We start from the raw sequence: 23841 nt of genomic DNA, 5'->3' as shown, positions 1-23841 counted from the left end.
CAGCAAGGCCATAGACATTGTTGAACCAAAGAGCCCTGGGAGGTGGGGTGGAGCCAGCTGGGAGAAAGCAGGGTCTGCGGAGTCCTGGCTGGTCCATCAGCAGCTAGGCAGGAGAACCCTGGTGTTAGTGGGATCAGGCAGCTGGAGAGCTCCTGGCAGCGGAACTGGCAGTGGCTGGGCAGCCCCAGCCAGGGAACCCCAGCAGCAGGATTCCTGCAGAATCTATATCAGGAGGCTGGCTTACATGCCCTTCCCATTGGATACAAACTCCCACCAGATACTCCTGGCTTTAAGCTTCCTAAACATGTCCAATACATTGGCAACAATGTCCACACAGAGGCCCGGGAGCCCCAGCCAGGGAACCCTGCAGCAGGGCCAGGTGCCAGCTGACCACAGCAAGGGAATCCTCAGTGACAGTGGGGCCAGTGAACCCCAGGAAACCTCTGGTGCCAGCTGGACTTGGCTGCAGCTGCTGGGCTGGTTGTGTCCAGGCCACCTGGAGCTGGGGAACCCTGAGGAACCCCCGGAGGTAGCAGGGCAAGCAGCAGCTGAACAGGGCTGGTAGTAGCTCGGTGGCCCTGCCTGGGGAACCCCGGCTGGGTCAGCATTAGTGGGGCAATGGCAGGGTGCTGCCTTGGGAGGTCCAGCCTGCGTACTGCTCCTCCCAGCCCTTCTCAAGTCCATCTAGAAACCTTAGGGGTGACTTGTAATAACATTTAATACACATTTTCAAATGGCAATCTGATTCTCAAGCTCATGGGTTTCTTTTAACACACATGTGCAATTCTGTTGATCTGAAGGACCGGAGATCTTTATTAGACCCAGTGCTGAGGGTGGGTGGGGGCACAAAGAAGTCAGTTGCCCCAGGGCCTGGTGATTTAAAAGAGATTGGGGCTCTGGGCCACCATCACTGCTTCTGCAGCAGCAGCGGTGGTTGGAGCCCAACATGGTGTGGTCCAGGCAGCACTGAGGGTTGATTGCCCCTAGCCTGTCCCTTCTGTCTGAGGTGCCACCCTTCCTGGGGGCCCAGAGCTGGGCCTACTTTACATTGCCCAGGGCCTGGTGAAGTCTGTTGCCAGCCCTGATTAGACCCAAATAAAATTCCATTCAAATTGTGTAAAATCCCACCTCAGAGAGAAATCTTTCTTTATTAATGGGTTCATTAGCCAGATAAAGTGCTGACATTTTTTAACTGATGTGCAATTGATGTGAAAAACCTTGCTATCCAGTTTAGGACCTGTAGGTCTATCATGTATGTGTGTCCAAAGAGTTCCTTCTCCCATTGTGCATAGGGGCCAGCTCCTTGCATTTACTGTGTGTGAAAATTACCCAGAGTGGCTGCAGCCCTCACTGCCTCAAAATGGGCCAAAACCATGACCTCTCCTGCAATGGCTAGCACCAGGTGGACTCCCTTGCTTTAGCACTTCTTTAAAGTTATAAATCCCGCATCTGAGCAATCTCCCCTAAGTGTCCCCACGAGGTGCTGCCTGGCTTTGCTATCTGTGTGTAAAATGTGTGTGCTAATCCTGGTGCTATATCTCCCTCTACCCTCAGTGCTGCATGTGGTTCTCAAAATCAGAAATGTACCTTTAATTAGTGCATCTGCCAGAGATATTAATTTACACTTGGGTATGTTCCCGATAGCTTTTCCAGTTACTGAAAGTGAAACCCTGATCTTGTAAATCAGATTTTTTTTTAAAGATGGCCAAGAATAAAAACTCCTAGTAAGGGCTGTGTGATGGTCACTTGTAGGAAAACTCATTTGATTTTGATTTATAAACATTTTCCTGGCATTTATGGATTAGCCAGCATATTGAGATGGAAGAAGGATAAGGTGAGGGAGTGCTTGGAAGAAGAATGAGCAGATTACATTTCAAGATATCTCTGTGTGTAAGCATTTTCAGTACACAGTCATTTTGTGGGGCTCCCATAGTAAAGTTCATTTGAAACATATTTTTCAGTGTTTTGTTTTTCTTCCCTTGTCACAGTATCTGTACGTAGAGCTAGCCACCAAAGAAAGACCCCATCATCATGTTGGTGACCAGACCCCAGCCTTAAGGCTTGCAAAACATGTGAAGGACATGGTCAGTGAGGTAAGATATCTACTCTCATTTTCAGCACAGTTAACCTATCTGAAGGTTTCATTTCTAACATTCGGGATGGGGGGGCATAGGGGTAACAGATCACAGCTTTATTTCATTTAAAATCTTCCGATTCTTACATATTACATGTCTTTGTACGATCCCTGGGTAGCTTTACATTTAATATATTATTCTAAAACATTAAATGTTTTATAAAAGTGAAAAATCATCTGTTTCTAAAGGCATGTCTATAATATTGAGACTTATGAAGCCATGGAGATAGGCTTTTGCACCTGCCCGTCTCCCCAAACAAAATAAAATAAACCCTTTAAGGGCTACAGTTAAAGAATCAATGAAAAGTTGAGTTTGGAACAGAGGCCGGATCATTTGTTTATTGAAAGTAGGCAAATGTCATGATGCAAAACTACTCATTAAAGAGCAGATTGATTAGGATCTGGTTCTACAAGATGCCGAGCACCTTTTGGGAACTGCTAAGTAACTTCAACTCCCATTGACTTCAGTGGAAGCTGAATATACTTAGCGTCTTGCACTAATGACTGCTCAGCAAAATGTACTAAATGTAGCATCCCTGGGTGCTAACACAATCTCACTTGAGCAAATATCCTTGAAACTAATTATATTTGTGTTCTTTTCCCTTCTGCCATCTGACCTTAGAAAAAGTACAAAACCCAATATGAGAAGATGAAGCACAAATACACAACTGTCCCTGACACTCCGATCCTCATCAGGGCTAAGAAGGCTTACTGGAATGCTAGTGATGTATGTATTCCACAAACACCATCACTGACACTTTTTCTCATCTTTCGTAAAGCAGAAAACGAGCTAGGGAGAATGAAAACATGGCATAATATAAAATAAAAATGCCTGTGCATCTAAATCCCACTATGGTGCATACTGTATCTGTCACTCCATCTCCATGCTGATCTCAAGATGTCAATCTTATGTTCAAATGCGCAAAAGAGAGAGAGAAAAAAGTTGGGATGAAATAAATAGCTTCCCCATATGACATCTACAAATAATGTAGATTAGAGCATAAGTATTGATTCTGGAAGCAAGCACAGAAATGCTTTCACCCCCACTTCTTCATCTCAGTGCTATTTGAGGAATAAATCTCAATCCTCATGAAGAGGGTATCCCCTTTTACTTGAATGCAGATTCAGAAAAATCAATATCTGTCTGAGCTGACCTGGGTAAGGATTTGAGGATGAGATTAGCTTTTGTTTCAAGTGCGGAATAATTATTTAAAGTTACTTGTAGAAGGGTTCTGCTATTTAATGAAATCCTTGGTGTACATTTCTGATTACAAATTGCCTCCCAGGCAATTAAAAGCCTGGCCCATATATATTGGGCTGCCCATCAGGTCAACTTGTTCAGTTGCTCATGTGCAAAACTTGAGCTCTGCACTAGTGATTGTGAGCTTTTGTGCTGAGGAAGAGCTTCCCAGCTCTCATGCAACAGAACTCCCTCTGCGGAATCTAGGGTTTTGCCCTGTGGAGGCTGGGGAGGTTCCAGTAAACTTAGAACTGGAATGACCGTGCTTTCCCCCATGCGAAGCAAGCATGGGTAAAAAAGGACAGATGTTTTTACACCAAACCCAGCACTCATTGCTGTTGTGCAAGGTACTTCTCTAGGGCATGTCTTCTTTAGGGACATAGCCACAACACTGAAATGCCTGTGGAGAGAGCTTTCCTGTCAGCATAAAAATATAGCCCCGAGTGGCAGGAGCTCTGTCAGCAGAAGAAGCTCTCCCACTATCATAGCACTGTGCACGTGAGCGCTTATATCGGTGTAACTTATGTTGCTCAGGGAAGGGGGTTGGAATAATTACAACCCTGAGCAATGTAAGTTTTGCCAGCATGAACTGTAGTGTAAACATAGCATAAAGGTGAGCAGGGAAAATCCCTGCTTTGATGAGCCTAATCTTTCCTCTCTGACTGAATTTCAGTTTGGATATTAGTCAGGCAGTTAGCTGTAGGCAATGAAGCTTCTTAAGTGTTCCTAGGCTCCATATTAACATGACAGGACATGATACATCCTCCAGTGTCATTCTCATGAGCCTGATTTCCATATTGGAACTGGGGGGACAGACTGTACATATGGTGATGTGTGACCACACTTATAGAAAGGAAGTGTTTTTTTCTGAGGAGGTCAAAAACAAGTTTCTGTGGGTGACAGTTCTGGGCTTAAGAAGAGGCCTACATATTTAGCTTCAACAATTGTTAGCAGACTATATTACTAATTTGTTCATATTTTTCTTCTTTTCAGCTGCGCTACAAAGAGACCTTTGAGCAGGCAAAGGGTAAATATCACACAGTGAAAGATGCCTTGAATATTGTCTATCATCGCAAGGTCACTGATGACATCAGCAGTGTATGTATACAGAGTTTCTAGTCCTGATTAATTTTTGTCTCTAAATGTACAAAACTAATGCTTTTATATATAATTCCCTCCCAGTGAAAGATGCTGGTCCTAATTGTCATTTACACTGAGACAACTTTACATTGCTAATAAGGAGTGAAAGTTAGTGTAAATGAGAGTCAGGTCACACATTTTAAGTACATCTTTGAGGAGAGTCAGTAGTGAGAAGTATGAATGTTGTAAAATCGGGTGACCAATGTGTTATGTTTTTGAGCTGTTTTACATCATTTACAACTTTCTTTTCAACTTCTTTTGCAGGTGAAATATAAAGAAAACTACATGAACCAATTGGGAATCTGGAGATCAATCCCAGACCGGCCTGAGCACTATCATCATCGTGCAGTCACAGATGCGATCAGCGACGTGAGTTTGAATGGGTTGTTGTATATTAGACATTGCATTTTTAAGACAAAGTCCAAAATGGAAGGCTCTGCAGTGTCTCTCAATTCCTCTCACATGACTTCTGATAAAATAAATGAGTGACCAGTTTCATGGTTGCCTGGTGTGTTTTCAGAATCACCAGGGAAAATCAAGAGAATAAGACCACTTCTTATTGAAAGCAGGGACACAACTCCAATGGAGCTCAAGGAAAGTTGAATTGGCCCCTATTTCTGTTGCTTGAACTTGTTTGTTACTTTCATGAGAAGCCCGTAGCAGCGCTGTAGCAATATTTCAGGTTTATTACAACATGTGAAAGTCACTGGTGCTTGTTACTATATCTGTGGTGATTCGTGTGTGTGTGTGTGTGTGTGTGTGTGTGTGTGTGGTGAGCATGTTAGTGAGATTCTGAGCCAGGGTGTGCTCTCAATTACACCTGTGCAACCCGAATGATTTATTCCAGGGTGCATGCTGGCTCTTCAGTTGTATATAAAAAAATGTAATTAGCAAGGTAATTGATACAGGGACTCACAGAACTGTTACTTTCATGTGTTAGATTTAGATCTGGATGGTATTTCTCCATTAGTAGGATGCTGGTTTTGGTACCATCTCAAATTATCCCAAGTTCTTTTAAATTTATCATCTTACTTTTTTTCTACAGTTTAAATACAAAGAAGACTTATCATGGCTTCGAGGGTTTGGTTGTTATGCCTGGGACACTCCTGATCTTGCTCTGGCAGAAAAGAACAAAGTCCTTTACAGTGGGGTACGTATGTAAATCTCTTCAAGACATTTGAGAGAATTTTTTCAAAGTTTTGTTGTGTGTGATAATTATCTTTTCGCTAGAGGATCAAATTCTGCACTTAGATATGGAGATGAATATCTCAAGACCGTATTTGGTTCAACACATGTTAAGTAATCTCAGTTACAGTAACATACAGATCAAAGTAAAGGGACCTTTTAGTTAATCCTTTCTATCAACTGTCAGCGCCATTCTTCTCTATTGCACATTTCCCAGTGTTTCCAAGTCTGGTTTTTAATGTCTGAAGGTATGAGGCTTCCACTACTTTCTTTTGAAGGCCATTACAAACAACAGACTTTTAGATCTACAGCTACATTACCCAAATAATATTTTTCATTTTTAAATGTATTCATACAAGCAATAATTCCACTGTTCTATTGATGTAGACATTTTTTCAATTTGTATTTTTTCATGCTCTTTCTTTTAATTTTACCCTGAAATGACCAGTTTGTTTGTTTTCTCCAGTGTAAGTACAAGGAGTCATTCAACAAGATGAAGTCTCAGTTCGAATATGTAGCAGACTGTCCCATTAACAGGCATTTTAAACATGCAACTCAGCTAATGAATGAGGTAAGGACAATAGCAGACCTTTATAGCATATCATGACAAGTGGCATCTCAAGTCCAGTCATGGTAACATTAAGTTAAAAGTTAATCTGTTTTGCATAGTGGAAGATATATTGAAATTATTAAAAAGCTACTGAAAATAAATGTTTCTTAAAGTTAGAAATGAAGATGGGCAGAGATGCTCTTGATAACTATAGCAACGAGTAGCACAAAACAGGTATATAATAATTAAAACAGAGTATCCTTCTGAGCCATATTTCAATAGTGAAAATGCAAAGAACTCTTTCAGCTGCTGAACAGAAAAGAGTAACTCAGAAAAGTGTCAGTTTCCTTTTTAGTAACAGGATTTTCAATCAGTAAAACTTGACTTGTGATTGTCATGTGAAAATGGTAAAGAATCAAGACCATTATTAGCACTAAGAAAAAAGGCTCTCCTAAATCTATTCTATCTATCTCTGTGTTTCAGAATAGAGCTTCAGGCTATAATTTTCCAGCTCTTGCTCCAGATTTAAAGAAACAGTGCACATAACATCATGGTCGTAACCAGTGTAACTGGACCAAGATTTAAGAAATCTGATAGTGAGGCCACTATGGCTCTCAGAGCAGATGTTATATTTTATAAATGCCTGATTAAGCCCTTTTGAAAACTGTTCTATGTCAGCCTAGGTTTCTAGAATATAATCAAATTCTATCTCTGATACTTTTTGACATGATAGTTGATGTTTAGAATGTAGCATCTAGATATTTCATTTTAGTCAGCTGATATCGTCTCATGGTGGTCACCATAAAAATGTCAACATTTACCAGCAGATGCAATACAGGATTTCCTCTTCCAGATATAGGGGGAAAATTATTGTCTCTCCAATACCACTATGTCATAACTATTCACAATTCCAGATATTACACAGAGGCAATGCAAGGGCTATTAAGAGTCTCTTATATCATACATTTGTTAAACAGCATAAATGAGCTATTTTAAAAAGTCAGGCATACAGAAGAAAGATATCTTTCAATGCATTTCCATGCATATAAATAAGCTTGCTAAAAGTTTATTTTAGAACATATGATTTATAGTGATACATCCCAAAGGAACTGAAAGAAATACTGATGATATAACATTATATTGAGTACTGTATATTTATGCATTAAGGAGTTAATTTTAAGTCTATCGATTATATAGGCCTTCTTTTGAAGTTCTTTTCAAGGCAGAATTGATGTTTACAATGAAGCTTATGAGAGGGTTGCAAAAAGGGGCTGTAGCCTTTCTTATATTTTACTTTGTACCTTTAAATATAAGTTTGGGAATTTGATTATAAATTATCTACATTTCCTCTGTTTGCCTTTTATTTTTCTAATTTGAGTGAGAGCCTTTAAATATTATGAATAAGAAGATGTCAATGCTTTGAAGCTGTTATCTCAGTGGGTTTTTTTGTGTGACTTCGCCTTTTATTTTTGGTGCAATTTAACATGTTATGAAACAGTATCTGTTATGTCACCCAAAGAATAAGCTGCTTTTTGAGTTAACTAATTTGTCTTTTCTCTGTGTATTCTTATATATTGTGCATCAATTGATATTTAAATTACATCTTTCTTACAGAGACAAAGTGGCTAAGTCATATCTTTTATTGGACCAGCTTCTGTTGGTGAGAGATGAGTTTTTAAGCTTACACAGAAGAAGCTGGTACAATACAAGATAATGCCTTGTCCACCTTGTCTCTCTAATATCCTGGGCCTGAAGACAGCTACAACAATGCTGCACTCTCCTTTCTCACTTACAGTCTGATCCAGAGTCCATTGAATTCAATGGAAAAAGTCTGATTGACTTCAGTGCATGTTGAATCTTGCACTTATTGACCATGTTTCTTTTTTGAAAAATTATTTTTACCTTATTTTTCCATCTAATTTGCAAATATAAGGCAACAGTGGGCTTGTAATTTATAATCCTTGCCTAAATCGCATCACTCTGAATGTGTCTCTGAATATGTACTGTTGTTCATTGGCTTCACAAGGATTTTTTGTGCTGCTTTTCTCTCTTCATGGACAGAAAAAATATAAGTCTAGTGCCAAACTGTTCCTGCAACATGGATGCAATGAATTTCTGAGACCAGATATGCTGACAGCACTTTACAACACAAACTTGTGGAGCCAGGTAATGTGAATGGCTGCTGTTGCAAGAAGCCATTATACAGGCCATTTAGCTGCTTGAACTTTTAACATCTTAATATTTATGAATGCTCTGAATTTCTACTGATATTGAACTCTAATTTCCCCCTATTGATTTACTACTCTTTATGTGGTATTAGAGCTGCTGAAATTATACCTACTATCCCCTAGACCAGATGTCCCAGGAATTATGAACTAGCTTTCCATTCATCTACTGTCTCATATTATAAACCCGCATAAAACGTTAATGGGGAATATTTCCTAGAGTAGTTCATGTACCAGATCCTGCAAATTCTTACATATCTCAGTAACTTTACCCAACTTCAGAAGTGTTGGCAGGATGAAGCTGTGAAAGGCATTGTATCCCATCTATCAGCTGTATCACCCAGGACCCAATTCTGCCATCCTTTTCATACTGTTACTTTGCCATGTGCACAGGCTCCTTAGCAGTATTATCTCATCAATGTGATTTGAACCTAAGGAAGTATTTGTGTTAGGCATTTATCTCCAGCTCCACACTAAAAATAGTATGAAGTCCCACCATGCCTAGCTGGAGCATTGGGAGTCAGAGTGTCTCCAGGAGACCCATCTATCTCTACAGTAACACAAGGCGTGTAGTGCCACTGTGTGTAGGTGTCATGGCCCATCTACCTTATGCCCCACTTTTTCTTTTCATCCAGTTTAGTGTCCAGGCAGTTCTCCTGCAGGCATACACTTTTAACATTGCTAATAATGAAGCAAAGTAAATTCACAGACATGTAAATGATTACAATTTATTGCTAGTTTTCCACTTTCATCAAATCTGGACTCCTCCATAGTTTCTCAATGTAACAGGTGAATGACAATGCAACTCATTGAAGAACTGTTCTGTATTTATATTTGCCCTTGAGTCCACTGCATTTCTTTGTGTTATATGTGAAATTCCACTCTGGGTCCTCATTCCATACATACTTGTAACCCATGTCATTGGCAAAAAAACAAAAACAAAGCAATAACAACATAAAAGTCCATCCATGACACCCTTTTCTACCAAGCCAGCTCATACCGTTCCTTTTCAGCTACACATTGAAAATATAACATTGCAAAGCAATTACATGGGAGCTATGATATTAAGACTTTATAACAGTGCACACAACATTAATAAATCCCACAGCACTAACATGGCAAATGTATTTGTTAGACAATTTCTGTGAAATATTAAACGGCTGTGCTTGTTCTAATCTGCCATGTTTATATTTTCCCAGACCCTAATTAAAATCTTTCAGCCTGGTACTGGTTTGAAAAAGGGAATCTTGTCCAGAGTGATTAAAAACAAAAGCAGAACTTTCATTGACCTTGCCGACCTGCTTAGAATCTTCTATAATCTCAGAGTTCTATTTCATACCTTCAGGCCAAAGTAGTGTCAATGCGAGACTGTGGAGTTCTTATTCACATTGGAATCAGCATGAGCCCACATGTATGATGCTTAAAGGCTACAATGTGAATAAGGGCTTCATGCAGTCTGGCTCAGAGAGACATATTCTGTTCACATGTGCATGCCAAGTGCAGTGAGAGTGCCTGTACATTGTGATGCACAGTCTTAACATGTCTGTGCCTCTTTTTGAAGGTGTTTTATGGTTTCATGTAGTTAACATCCTCTTCTTCCCCACCCTCATCAGTTCAAATACAAGAGGCAGTATGAAATGCAGAAGGACAAGTATACTACAATCGTGGATACCCCAGAACATCTGAGGACTGCAAAAGTCAACAAGCAAATCAGTGATGTAAGTATAATTACCATAATATCATAATGTTAACTATATCTTAAGTACAACTACCTACTTTTAATTGTGACCTTTGAAATATGCTAATTACAAATTTAATCTTCCTTAGTCGCAATAAAATATTTTTCAGCATCACTTTTTAAAAAATACATAGTGCCCAGCTATCCCAGACTAATATGGGATAATTAATTAACATTTTAATTAATTTAAATGTTTAATTAACATTCTTTACCCTCAGATTATTTACAAGATGGAATTTGAGAAGGCCAAGTCTAAGGGGTATACCACAATACATGACACCCCTCTGTTACTGCTTATGCGCAAGGTCAAAGACAGAATAAGTGATGTGAGTAAACTATGCCTGGCATGTGATATCAGCATGCTACACAATCAAACCTTGTTTTACTACACAATAATGTTTATTTCTATCTTGAAGGTAATGCTGTCATCATAACTAGCCTCTTATTAAAATATATCAATATTATTTTAATTCAAAGTTCCTCCTGCCACATCTAACACATTCTCAGAGCATATAACAATGTTTAAAAAATCTGAAAAGCTATAATGATGTCGTTTTCCAGGGTAGTTAAAGGGATAGTTTTGGGTGGACCAAAACAGCTCTTTTCTGTAATAAAACCTGTAGGTTGGGCTGTTTTCTTGTTAGAGCACAGTTCTGGGTTTCTGGTTTTTTGGTTTCTCTTCCTGGGTTAGCCAGTAGCTTTTGTGTTGCCTTAGATTAGTCGCTGTTGCTTCCCTTCTGTACGGTGGAGATAATACATACCCTGGAGCAGTGTGTTGAGGCTAAATTAATTAATGTATGTAAAAAATCTTGAAATTTTCAGATGAATGGTGCTATAGAAAAAAAGGATGAAAGCATAGGAGAGCAAGATTGGTCCAATGGTTATAGGACTACTCTAGGAATGGAGAGCTCTGGGTGCAATTATCTGCTCTGCTACAGACTTCCTGTGTGACCCTGGGCAAGTCACTCAGTCATTTTGTGCCTCAGATTCTTGTCTCTCAAATCCAGATAATAGGATTTCCGATTGCGACAGGAGTATTATGAAGATGAATACATTAAAAGATTTCAAGATACTCATATACTACAGTAATGAGGGCCATATAGATAAGAAGTAGAAAGTATATTAGTTGCCCATACACAATCCTGAAGGTATCTACATTTTTGGAAGTTCAACTTCAGACATCCTAAAGAAGCCTGATTTTCAGAAAGTGCTGAGTACCCACACTCTGAAAATCAGATCCCCTTTAAAGTACCTTGTTTTGGGCATTCAGAATAATTAGTCACTTGACACAAGTTAGCATGTATGGTGTGTTGCATGTGGAATTAAACAGCCACATCTTTGTTTCAACACAAATGGAATTGCATCTGAAAACAACATATCTTCTGTGTATGGAACAGCTAAAACCAAGATCTATGGAGGCCTCTTTCTTTTCTGTTAAAATATTTGATTAAACAATTGGGGGAAAGTAGATTTCTATGTGCTGCTGTTATTTAATTTTCATTGAATTGCAGTAAATAAATAAAGACTCAGAATATGTTTCTTTCACCAGCTGAAGTACAAAGAAGTTTATGAGAAGAATAAGTCTAATTGCAACGTTGTAGGAGATGCCGTTCATATTAAAGCTGCCAAAGCTGCCTACAAAGTAAACAGCAATGTGAGTTCAGTGCTGTTAATGTTTTTTGCTCTTATTGTCAATGGCTGGTATTTCAAAGGGCTTTGTTGGAATTTGGCACCCACTTCTATTGAAATTCATTGGGACTGAGGTCCCTTTATGTTCTTTTGAAAATCACAGCCAGTCTGAAAATATAAATTCAGAGCATCTCCATTAAGTCTGAATTTTGCTGAGACTCCCAACCTAGCCCTTTGTGCTCTTTTGCTTCTCAGGTAATTTTGGTGCTCTTTGAGGAATGTGTGGTTTCATCACAGGCTGAAATGAATTGCTTCTATAAATGATCATCCATGCACACAAAATTCCATGCACCTCCTAATTCCTCAGGCACGGAGGCGTATGTGCTCCTAGTATTTTCATTGTTAATTTATTGAATCTTATAGTTAGCATAAGTTCAGCATGGGAAGGGCTGAAGCCTTGACTCCATTGAGTGGGTCCAGCATACACTGAGATGGCCAGTGAGATAACACATCCACATTCTTCAAGGCCATGCCCACTTTTCAGTCCTGCATATGCTCCTGCTCACCTGGCAGGAGATGAAGTAACACAACTAGACTTCCTCTGTCTGTGTCAATGGCTCAGAAGAGAAGTGCATCCTATAATGCTTTCATAGATGTGCACTTTTCCAAGCATTACTTTCTTCCCTTTCCCCAATTCTCATGAAGTTGTTCAGTCAAGGGAAGAACTAGGCTCTGTATATATTGAATTTCTGAATTATGCAATTTTCATTAATGTTTCTTTTAAACCAGCTGGATTACAAGAAGAAATATGAAGCAACCAAGGCTCACTGGCAATGGACTGTTGATAGACCTGACTTTCTCCAAGCAGCCAAGGCATCCCTGCAACAGAGTGATGTGAGGAGACTAAAGATATTGTCTTAGCTTGTTCTCCCTCCCTCTCTTCTTCTCTCTTTCACAGCAAAAGTTTGGAAAACTTTGTCAGCTTTTCTTTTCTTTTCCGGCAGTATGACTATAAGCTAGACCGAGAATTCCTTAGGGGATGCAAATTGTCTGTCACGGATGACAAAAATACAGTGTTGGCTTTGAAGAATGCCATTCTGTCAAGTGATGTGAGTATTTGAAATTCTACTTTGTTTTTTTCCTTTGCTAACAATTGACATGCTGTTTAAGAGATCTAAAATGTATGTTGTGTGTCCAGTTGTTTTGTAACTATAGTGCCATCAAAATGGAAACTCTGGAGTTCATGAACATAATTCTGTAGAAATTTGTTGCAGGTAATTTGATCTGGGTATAGTTTTTCATACCTTGATTTCTAAATGGCATAGGGTTGCTCAATATCTCTGAAAAACAGGCATTTAAATTTAGGCATTTAAATAAGGAGTTAGGCATTCTAACTTTTTAAGAATCCAGGTTTGAAAATTTTGCTCAGAACTTCATATTTAGTTATTTTGACTACTTTGTTTTATTAACAAATTGGGAAAATCTGGAATGGTTTTAGTCTTTCAAGCTGGTTGACTGATGTGCAGATATCCACTAGAAGCAATTCAGATATGTGGCCCGTTTTATCTAAATACCCAACTTTTATGGTAAATAAATGATTCTGGTTTAAATACCATACATTGAAATGCATGCATTAGGGATGCATTTTTAAAATCAAAGCTGCAGCTTTCATTTGGGCATAGTACCATATATGTAGAATAAATGTGGGCGATAAGGTAACAAGACTGAGTTTAAGCTCTATTGAGATGTGTAGGAATGTATAGGCTGGAACACATTGAAATTGACAAGGAAATCAAAATGGTCGGCCTAATCTTGAAAGCCTTTATTTTCAAGAGTGGTGTTTGCAAGGCACTGCCATCTGCCAGTAAGAGGCGTATATTTGAAGCCTACTTTGAAAGTCAGCATAGGAGCAATAAATTGAGAAAAATAACATATTTTCTCTCCTTCAGATAAAATACAAAGAGAAGCATAACAAGGCTAGAGGAACATGCCTCGCTGTCCCAGACACACCTCAGATCCTCCTCTCTAAGTGTGTCAGCTCTCTTGTATCTGAGGTACCATATGCAATACTGTCTATCTTCATAAATAGTTCCTTCTTATACCCTGTATTTCTTTCAACTCTTTTTTCTCTCTCTATGCATTCAGAACAAATACAAAGAGCAAAGTAAGAAGCAGCTTCCACATGGTTCTTATACAACCCTGCCTGAGACCCAGGACACTATTCGTGTCAAAGAAGTGACCAAGAATGTCAGCGAGGTGCGTGACAAGAATAGTGCAACATTTATTGGTCATGCAGAATTTTGCTGTTACTACATTCATAATATTTATTGATCCAATGAAGCATTTTCCAAATTCTACCTAGCGAGACATTTGTAATTAATAGAACTGCTCACATGCTTAAAGTTAAGCACACACTTACATGCTTTGCCACATCAGTTCTTATGCTCATAAGAAGCACACAAGATCTTTTTTAGGGGGAAAAGGCAATGCACCCAATTTATTGCAAATACAGCATAGAAATCAGCATCTACATTCATTCACATGCTCAAGTTCTGCAGCTAGTGTCATAGTTACCAGTCTTATTAGTCCTTGTGCCAGACTAGTGGCCAATTAGGCTGGGCACAAGGAAGGAGCCGGGTTCTGTTGGTTGCGGTTGGATGCTCCCAAGTTGTCTTCACAGGACTCACCCAAAGATTCATGGTTAACATACCCAATTTTATGGTTGTAAATTCCAACTTTATGGGGTTTTGCAGTGTCATTCTTGAGTCATCTAATTGTTTTACCTCAAGGCTGCTTTCTTTGTCATGCTCCATCAGTACTTTCACGAATAGCCTGGGAGTGTCTGTATCTGGTTTATCTCATTCACTCATCTTGTTCACAAGTGTATGGCCTTACTTTAGAGTATTCAATTCTGCCCTTCTTCAGCCATCCTGAATTTGATGCCTGAGTTCACACCTCCTGGTTAACCATTCTGACCATCTGGTGCTGGCATCTTCTGTCTCTTGTTTTACCGTATTCCTAATTCGCACAAAGGACAGTTCATTTCAGAGAAAACAATTTCTCTAACAAAGGAACAGACAGGATTTCTTACAGATTTACAAAGTTAAAAAGACAATTATTCTGAGTGTCAGTAGAACACAGTTTCTTATGGGATTAACGAGTGGCATATAACACAAACCCTTCTTGCTCTACACAGACAAACTATAAAAAGAATTTTGTGAAGGAGAAAGGCAAGTCCAACTATTCCATCATGCAGGAGCCTCCTGATGTGAAACATGCCATGGGAGTCGCTAAGAAACAGAGTATTGTAAGTTTGTCCTGCATTTATATTAAGCAAACAGCCGATGTGGCCATTTTCATTTAGAGTCATTCTCAAATAAAAAAAATAAAATTGGTCTGATTTTCGCCAGATGTCTTCCCACCCTCTATTTCCAAGCAAATATGGATGAAATTGTATGTAGGCAGAAAATTTCACCTTAAGAAATCAAGGCCATCTTCAGATAATATGATTGAGAGTTAAAACAGTTTGGTCGCAAATATGTAACTCCACAATGTTTTCTGTCATTTTTTTCAAAATGCATGATATTTATTACTTCATTTGAAAATTATTTACAAAAGCTGGTCCCAAAGATCTGTTCTTAGTGAAATCATTAGCTAACCTCCAACTGACTTTCTCAGCAGCAATAGTGGATCCTCTGTGGCTATCTTTTAAATTAGTAAACACTAGAGTAATCTGCTTTCCTCTGTTTGTTTTCATTGATTAGGTTGAATACAAAAAAGATGCCAAGTCACAGCTTCATTACACATCGATAGCAGATCGACCAGATATTAAGAAAGCAACCCAAGTTGCTAAATTAGTCAGTGATGTGAGTATTTTGTAAATCTCCTGTGCATCTCCTTAGCAGTATTGTTCCTATGGCAAATTGCATCAGTATAGCTGATTAGAACAGCATGTAGAGATGTTTGTGCTTTATCCTCTAAAGCTAAATATTTTTTCTGTACTGGTGGATTTTCCTTCAACAGATTCAATACAAAGCCAAGGCTCGAGGAGAAGTTGCCCTTGGTGTACGCATGCTGGGGCGGCCAGATATTGAACTTGCGAAGGAGGTATCCAAGCTTACTAGCCAGGTAAGAAGAAATACTTGCAAGTTTTGGAGTGGTGTGAACAATGGCATGAGTTCAGATTCTTCTGGTATAAAAATCAATACTTTTTCAACCACTTGAGAATGGAAGGTGGAAATAATTCTAGATAATTGTAAAAGGAATATGGCAACATAATTTGAAGAACTAACTCATTGGGAAGAATTTATGTGCCTTGTTAAAGAAGCAGCAAATGGGAGATGGAAGGAATGTTCTGTGTACAATGGGACTGATAGTACTTTCAGTGATGCACATGGGTCTTAAGACACCACTCCCTTGTGTTGTAGTCATTCACTTCTGTACAAAGTGAGTATACAAGAATTTTTCAAGATGGCAGAGAATGATGCCTAATGACTGAGGCTCAGCTGACTTCAGGGGGAGGGAGCAGAGTTGAGCCCTGGAGAGATGATCTTTGCGAGTGGGGAGATTGGGTCTTGCTGCTTTTGTAGCTTTTGTCTGTCTTCTGCATTTTTTCACTTTTCTTCTCATAAACTTCTTATGTCTCCATCTTACTAAGTATAAGTCACTTGCAGTCCCTCTGAAATGTGCAGCATAATAAACTTTACATAAAAGGAGGTATGTTTTCAGGGAAACCTATTGTGAAAATAAACGGCAAACATCCAAGTTGTTATGTTAGTATTAGAATTTGGAAAATAATCCCTGAATACAGAGGAAGTCTAAAATTGGGCACCTAGAACTCGAGTTCCCCCCCAAAAAGATGCCTTTTTTGAAATCTTGCTCTTTGTGCTTCACTTCATCCCATATGTAAAATGGGAATGATAATACTCCTTACCCACCTTTGTGAAGCACTTCGTAATGGACGGGTGGTAATCACTCTCTATATAGGTGCAAGCTATTCTTTTATACGAAAGATTTCTAATATCCTTTCCATTTAATTATTCAAGATAGGGAATTTTTAATGGATGTTTTTCACAAAATGTATTATCTTTTATTTTGAAATTAATACATCATGTTAGTATAAACTTCTGTTCTCTTTTAAAATAATCTGGAACATCAATTAGTGTGGATCTTACACTTGCTGATTCCTGTGGGAATTTTTCAATGAGGATCTCACCACCACTTGGTTCTCTCACGCAGCATTATGCTTGATCTCTGTGATGGTCTACTGTTCTGATCTTGCTATCTTGCTACGCATTATAGGTGGAATATCTCAAAGGACACATGCGAGGGCATGGAGCTGCATCTTATGATACACCAATGATGAGACACGTTAAGAAAGCTAATATCCTAAGTAGTCATGTAAGATGGATTTAAGTGACACAAATGGGAATGTCCCTTTTCTGTATCTTTCTCATGTTGTATATGATCTGTGTCAGTCCTAGCACAAGACAATCGAACTGAATTGTAAATTAGCTTATAATGCACCAGTTGTACTGACTTTTCCTTCAGACTTTGTGTCAAAAGTGTGCAATGCACCAGAAACTTGTGGAGCTGACCATTTATCTAATACCTCTTTTTTTCAATGTAAAGACTGAACATGGAAACTCTGTGCGAGGGGAATTTGACTAAAACCAGTTTACAGTGTATAGAACTTGAAGCCAAATTCTACCAATGCCTTTCTTGCAACTTCCAGTTACTTTAATGGATGTCTCCAATGCACAGAGCCGAGGCTGGATTTCTGTTTTTAAATTGAAAATTTGCAGCTACATAAGCTGAATTTGGTGGGGTCTTGATCTCTTGAAGACTACATAGGAAATGGGAAAATATGTGCCTTTAGATGACAGTGCTTAGACTAAAAGATACAATCTCTATGGCTGTGTCAGACTCAGACTCAGAGGTTTTTTCGAAAAAAGTAGCCTTTTTTTGAAAAAACTTCACCCGCGTCTAGACTGCAGCCGCATTCTTTCAAAATTAAATCGAAAGAATGCGGCTTTTCTTTCGATGGCAGTAAACCTCATTTCACGAGGAAAAACGCCTTTTTTCGAAAGTGCTCTTTCGAAAACAGGCATTCTTGAATGCCAACAGGGCTTTTTAGAAAGAGAGCATCCAGACTCACTCGCTGCTTTCTTTCGAAAAAGCGGCTTGCTTTTTCGAAAGTACTGCTTGCAGTCTAGACACTCTTTTTCAAAAGATACTTTCGAAAAAGCCTCTTTCGAAAGAGGCTTGCAGTCTAGACATAGCCTTACATTGAGATGAAGTTAAGGATCTGACCTACAAAGTAAAAAAATCTTAATCCCTCCTGCATTTTGATTTTGGCCACATTAGGTCATTCAGTAGTTTGTACATGATGACTATCTAGATGTAATAGCCAGTGAAAACAGTGTGGAGTCCTTTGCCTTAGTGGGGACTTAAAAACAGCCCATTCCTGTAATGTTTTTTCTGTAATCAGAAAAATAATAGGAAACCCTGATACCTGCTCCTGTGTGCTCTGACTAATCTAAAAGATCCTCTGCTATGCTACAGATCATTCACTGGCATCCGATTATTTCCTTCTTCACTGATCTAGTCAGAAAAGGGTTAGTGTGAATCCCTGCAATGTGCTCTTGTTATTTCACTAAAAAACAAGAAAGATTATTCAGGTGCTAGCTCCAGAATCTTTATCTCAGACCTGTTGTTGGCCAGACCTGAGGATCAGGGTCACTGGTAGTCAGTGGCATTGCGTCAATTTACATCAGCTGAAATAGTGTCCCATAATCAAGAATGCGATGATGATGTATGCCATTTTCAATGCACATAATATGCTCTGAGCAAGATTCACCCATTCACTGAGCTTCATGGTGTCCGAGTGGTACAATGCAGCCAGTGTATTTCTGTAAATCTGGCCTCCAACCTCTGGCAAAATAAATCCTGACTGCAATTATTTCAGGGCACATACTTTCTAATATTCCTTCCTACCTCAGAAATCATGTGGATTATGGCTGCATCACAAAGTATGAAATGGCTGTGTAGATTTTGCAGCCTATTTTGCTCAAATATTTATAAAGGAAAAAAGGGGTGTTACTGTTTTTCCATGTCTACGTGTGTTTATTGCATGCAACTGCAGCATGTCTAAACATTGTCTACTATATTTGTCAGGTATCAAGAATCCTTTCCTTGGAGCAGGGGGCCTACTAAGCCCTCACTTGCTCCATAAAAGCAAACTCTGCAAGGAAAAGAAGAAAAGCAGCATAACTCATCCGTCATGAACCAAGCTCCTTTTTATATGCTTTAGCTTCAATTCTGTTTTAAAGTATAAACAGAACTTTTCTTAATCTTCACGGAACTTTCTTTTAGCTGGCTTGATTTTCATTTACAAAGAAACTGAGTTCACTGAGTCTCAAAACTGATGTCGTCTTTGTCACGTTCACTCCTCTGGGCGTTTCCTACTAGTGAAGCCGCATCTCACCCATCTTATCTTATTTTTAAAAGACATGGATCCCTTTTGGTCTCTAAGCAGTCACCCTTTTTAGTTTTCTCTGTGTGTGTCTGTTGTGATTGTTTTCATTTTGGAGATGTCTAGTGTCCCCCCCTTTGTGTGATCTTTTTTTTTCTTACAAGTTTGGCAAAAGTGGCATTTGAGCCCGATTCTGATTATTACACCAGCATGTCTCCAGGGACTTTAATGCATTTACCCTTGATTTACGCTGCTGTGATAGGAGAATCAGACACTGTGTTCCTACTGAATGGCAAAAAATGTTGATGTTATTTGTTTTCTTACAGCAAGCATACAACTGGTACAGAGCATGGGACTGTATGGATAAATATGCTAAACAGTTTAAAAGCCAAAAATAAGTGGAATGTGATTGATGTTTGCAATGAAGCATCTTTCGTGTTTACTAATATGGAACTGTATGCTAATATCTCCATAAACATGTTTAAAGCATATGTATCATTTCCAACCCAACCCATTCCTTTCATCAGCTGTGTCCATCAGCTCTTCCTAAATGACTAGTTTCATTAGCTTATTTGCATAAATAGCACTTGTGGATTTATTTTTACTGGTGAATTATTGGTGCATAGTACTTGAAAGGGCTTCCTGCACCTTCCTCACCTGCCACAATCTCTTAGTCCTGCAGCCAAGTGCACAGGATGTGTATGTGGCTAGCGGAAAGGAGACGTCATTGCCTCACTCCGTTTCTACATCCATCAGTTGATCAGCAAGGAGAAGCGCACAGAGTATCTCTGATGGGTACAGCTCAGTTGGAATGGTCACACACCCACAGGCTCATACCCACCCACACCTACAATGTGGGCTCTAGTTGCAAAAGCCAAAATGTAACCTTAAACTCTTGAGAGTTTTGACTTCAGTGGGATTAGAATTTGCTCCTAATATCTCCTGTACATTTTAAGATCTCTGCTGAAACTACCTCAGCAATCCCCAATGGCAAATTCTTCTTGTCAAAACGATTTTCCTATTCAAAACATGTCGCCAATTAGAGTGGAAGGGTCTCTGTCCTGTGTATTTGTAGGCATTGGGAGTAATGGTCATCCCCTGTATGTCCACAGGAAACAGTACCTGCAGCTAAACCTAGAGCCAATGAGAGAAGGCAGATCACCATGGATGACATTTTGGCCAGTGGGAGAATTTCCATTGATTTCAAAGGACCAGGATTTCACCTTATGTCCACTGAATTTTCATGGACTTTACTGATATTCATGGATCTATATTAACCTGAGCCTCATTTCAGAGTGGGCACAGCCCAGTTCCTAATGATAAGTTTAAATTTATCCTTTGTGAAGATGTTCCCACTTTCCCTTTTGTTTCGAATCACCTCTTTTGGTAGTACAGTAAACTTCCGATAATCCGGCACCTTTAGGACCCAGAGGTGCCGGATTATCAGATATGCCGGACTATCAGAAGGGGGGGCTATGAGGGGTCTGGAGTGGGGTGGGAGGGGATGCTACCCCAGACCCTTCATAGTCCCCCCTTACGATAGTCCGGCTCTACCCCAAGAGTCCCTGATTCAGCCGCTGCTGGTCAGTTTCAGCATTGGCTGAATCCTGTTGCCTGGGGCAAAGCAGCTGGGGTGCTGCCGGGTTGGTCTTGTAGCGCTGCCCCTCGACACTGCTGGACCAACCCAGCAGCACCCCAGCTGCTCTGCCCCAGGGGTCCTCAAGTCAGCCGCTGCTGCTCTGCCCCGGGCTTCCTGGAATCAGCCGCTGATCTGTTTCAGCAGCGGCTGAATCGGGGACCCCTGGGGCAGCGCAGCTGGAGTCCTGCCGGGTTGGTCCCGCATCGCCGTCCTTTGGCGCAGCGGGACCAACCCGTCAGCACTCCAGCTGCTCTGCCCCAGGCGTCCCCAAGAGCAGCTGGGGTGCTGCCGGGTTGGTCCCGCAGCCCCGAGGGGCAGCGCTACCAGACCAACCCAGCAGTACCACAGCTGCTCTGCTCCCAGCTTCCCCGATTCAGCTGCTGGTCAGTTTCAGCAGCAGCTGAATGGGGGAAGCCTGTCCGGCTGCCCCAGCACTTCCGGGTTCCTGATGGTGCCGGACCTTCAGGAGTCCCGGAGCATTGGATGCCTGACTAATAGAGTTTTACTGTATCTTCATAATGCACCTGAAAATATTTCTGCTGCCTCATTTATACTATTACTTCCCTCTTTTCTAAGACATACTGATTAAGCTTCTCTAACTACTCTTTGTACAATTGCCAGTTCAACCCTTTCAGTCATCTTGTGCAGTCATACATGTCTGTGCACCTCCCCCTGGTAGGAGCATTGTCCTATCTTATTTAGCTATTTTTTGTCATTTAAAAAAAATCTTTTTCAATTTACCAGTCTTATTTGCATGTGAGGAACTAAAACATGTGCACTGAATGAAAGCTATCAATGGTGTCTTGTAAAAATAGAATGTGCATTTTCTTCCTCTTGTCAGGTGATCTCTAAAAGATCTTTTATTTTAATGGATGTCTTAAAATTATTGCATTTTTTTTATCCTCTGTTTGCCATCAGACTTTTTGTGAATGGGGCTTCTTCAGTCTCTGGCACAAGATAGGCTAGTGCTCAGGAATAACTGACATGCTTTGTTGTTTGCAATTAGTTGAAGTACAGACAGAATTTTGACAAGGAGAAGAGTAAGAGGCCGATGTATGACTTGAAGGAGGCCAAGATTTACAAGACCATGAAAGATGCTCACAACATTGCTAGTGAGGTATGCCTACTTAGTACAGACTTTTGTATTTTGTGGGGGGAGGGGACTTTAAAATTGTTGCTTTAGTTAGCAGAGTTACTAATACATTATATATGAAAATCTTTTGTGATGTTGTTTGATATTTCATTCCTGTAGGTTAAATATAAGGCAGATCTAAAGAAACTTCACAAGCCTGTGACAGACATGTCAGAATCGCTGATAATGAACCATGTCCTGGGTACAAGTCTACTCTCCAGTGCTGTAAGCTCATCAGCTAACCCCAGATCTATTTGATTTTCCATTCCCATTCAGTATTGACCTCTGCTAACAATTTCTATAACAGCTCCCTCCTTTACTGTTCTGAGGACTTCACCTGGTAGTGATCTCTTCCTCTCCTACTTAATGATTATTACCTAGCCAACTAGCAGCATTAATATATCCATCCTTTGGAGACAGAAAACTATACATCTAGAACTGCTACCATTTTAAAACTTCTAACCATTTTTAACTGTACCCTTTTTTTTTTTACATTTTCACCTGATCACATCTCACTAACAAATACCATTTTGCTCATTTTCTCTTTTTTTGCAAATTTTCCTATTTATTATTAATTCTGACTTCATTTGCCTTTTACTGTTTTTAATGGGATTTTTGTGTTTATTGCCACTCTGCTGTAATATCACAGAATGATGGCCATATCTAATCTAGTGCTTAAGAATGATACAAGTTGAAAGATCAGAGTCATTGTTACTTGACATAACCCTATTTTTATCCTGGTATAAAATAAAATCTTAGTCCATTCTGAAATGATCAGAAAGAAGAAATGTTGATCCCAAAACTTTAGAAATAAATCTATTTTGGGGTTGCTCTTCTTGCCTTCTTCCCCTCTCCCCCACCCCCAACCCGTCTTGTTAGATTTCTAATTACTATTTGATATGCCACTGAAGTGTTTGCATTAGTTGGGCCTAGGAAGTAAACCTGGTTCAGGTTTTTATTGAGGTGGTACTTGATGCCTTCCCTTCAGTACCAGTACAAGAAGCAATATGAGAAGAGTAAGGGTCACTACCATGTGGTGCCAGATAACCTTGAACAGCTTCATCTAAAGGAGGCTTCAGAACTACAGAGTCACGTAAGTTGGCCAAGTGTTTCTCATTCATCCATTTGCTTTCAATGCCAAACACTCAATCACTACATGTATTCCCCTGAGGGCTCTTTGATACAGAACGAGCCCTATGCCAACCTGGTTTATGCAAACTACAAGCAGGAACGTAGAAGTCAGTTAGAAACATTTGCTCGTCTATTCCTATTGCTTGCTATAAGTATGAATGTTTTTGACACAATAGCTAACTTGATCCTCCCATGAATTTAACCTGTGATGACAGCAGATAGGAGCCCTGAGCATTTCAGTGAGAGAGCCAGAGATTGCACTTGGTTTTCTAATGGAAGTCTATCAACTCAAGGGAACAGACACCTTATCCATGAGCTGGTAGAGCAGCTGTTTTTTTCTGGTAATTTGGAGGGTAACTTGGGTGTCATGTTGTCAGGTGAAATACAAGGAGAAGTATGAAAAGGAAAAAGGAACACCCATGCTGGACTTTGAAACTCCAACATACATCACTGCCAAGGAATCTCAGCATATGCAGAGTGCGGTAAGATAATGTGTCAGCAAACTCAGTAGCGTTAGATTTAGGAAACCTCTCTATAAAGCTGTTTCATTGTTACGTGTTTACAAAGAACTAAAAAATGTTGGGGGTAAACCTTGTATGGCAGTGTGCCCTGTAAGCTCTAGTT

The 23841-nt window shown here is 39.8% G+C and overlaps 1 protein-coding gene across 36 annotated transcripts in view; it reads left to right on the top strand.

Annotated features, from left to right (window-relative positions):
* Nucleotides 1–23841, top strand: part of NEB (nebulin) — a 193670-nt gene that overhangs the window by 139353 nt on the left and 30476 nt on the right. For 31 of the 36 annotated variants that reach the window (XM_075933364.2, XM_089779722.1, XM_075933387.2 and 28 more), the window contains 22 exons: nt 1989–2093; nt 2757–2861; nt 4368–4472; nt 4779–4883; nt 5560–5664; nt 6166–6270; nt 8311–8415; nt 10088–10192; nt 10431–10538; nt 11762–11866; nt 12631–12735; nt 12846–12950; nt 13791–13895; nt 13987–14097; nt 15038–15148; nt 15606–15707; nt 15865–15969; nt 17143–17241; nt 21961–22071; nt 22207–22311; nt 23075–23179; nt 23595–23699. In XM_075933364.2, coding sequence (XP_075789479.2) covers nt 1989–2093; nt 2757–2861; nt 4368–4472; nt 4779–4883; nt 5560–5664; nt 6166–6270; nt 8311–8415; nt 10088–10192; nt 10431–10538; nt 11762–11866; nt 12631–12735; nt 12846–12950; nt 13791–13895; nt 13987–14097; nt 15038–15148; nt 15606–15707; nt 15865–15969; nt 17143–17241; nt 21961–22071; nt 22207–22311; nt 23075–23179; nt 23595–23699 — 2322 coding nt within the window. The remainder of the gene's footprint in view (nt 1–1988; nt 2094–2756; nt 2862–4367; nt 4473–4778; nt 4884–5559; nt 5665–6165; nt 6271–8310; nt 8416–10087; nt 10193–10430; nt 10539–11761; nt 11867–12630; nt 12736–12845; nt 12951–13790; nt 13896–13986; nt 14098–15037; nt 15149–15605; nt 15708–15864; nt 15970–17142; nt 17242–21960; nt 22072–22206; nt 22312–23074; nt 23180–23594; nt 23700–23841) is intronic. The other 5 variants (XM_075933396.2, XM_075933370.2, XM_075933397.2 and 2 more) reach the window with 3 other exon arrangements.

Source organism: Pelodiscus sinensis, chromosome 7, assembly GCF_052426305.1.
Source record: "Pelodiscus sinensis isolate ZL-2025 chromosome 7, ASM5242630v1, whole genome shotgun sequence".
NCBI classification, from domain to species: domain Eukaryota; kingdom Metazoa; phylum Chordata; order Testudines; family Trionychidae; genus Pelodiscus; species Pelodiscus sinensis.
Note: the sequence above shows the minus strand (reverse complement) of the source record. Positions and strands in the feature narration are given on the sequence as shown.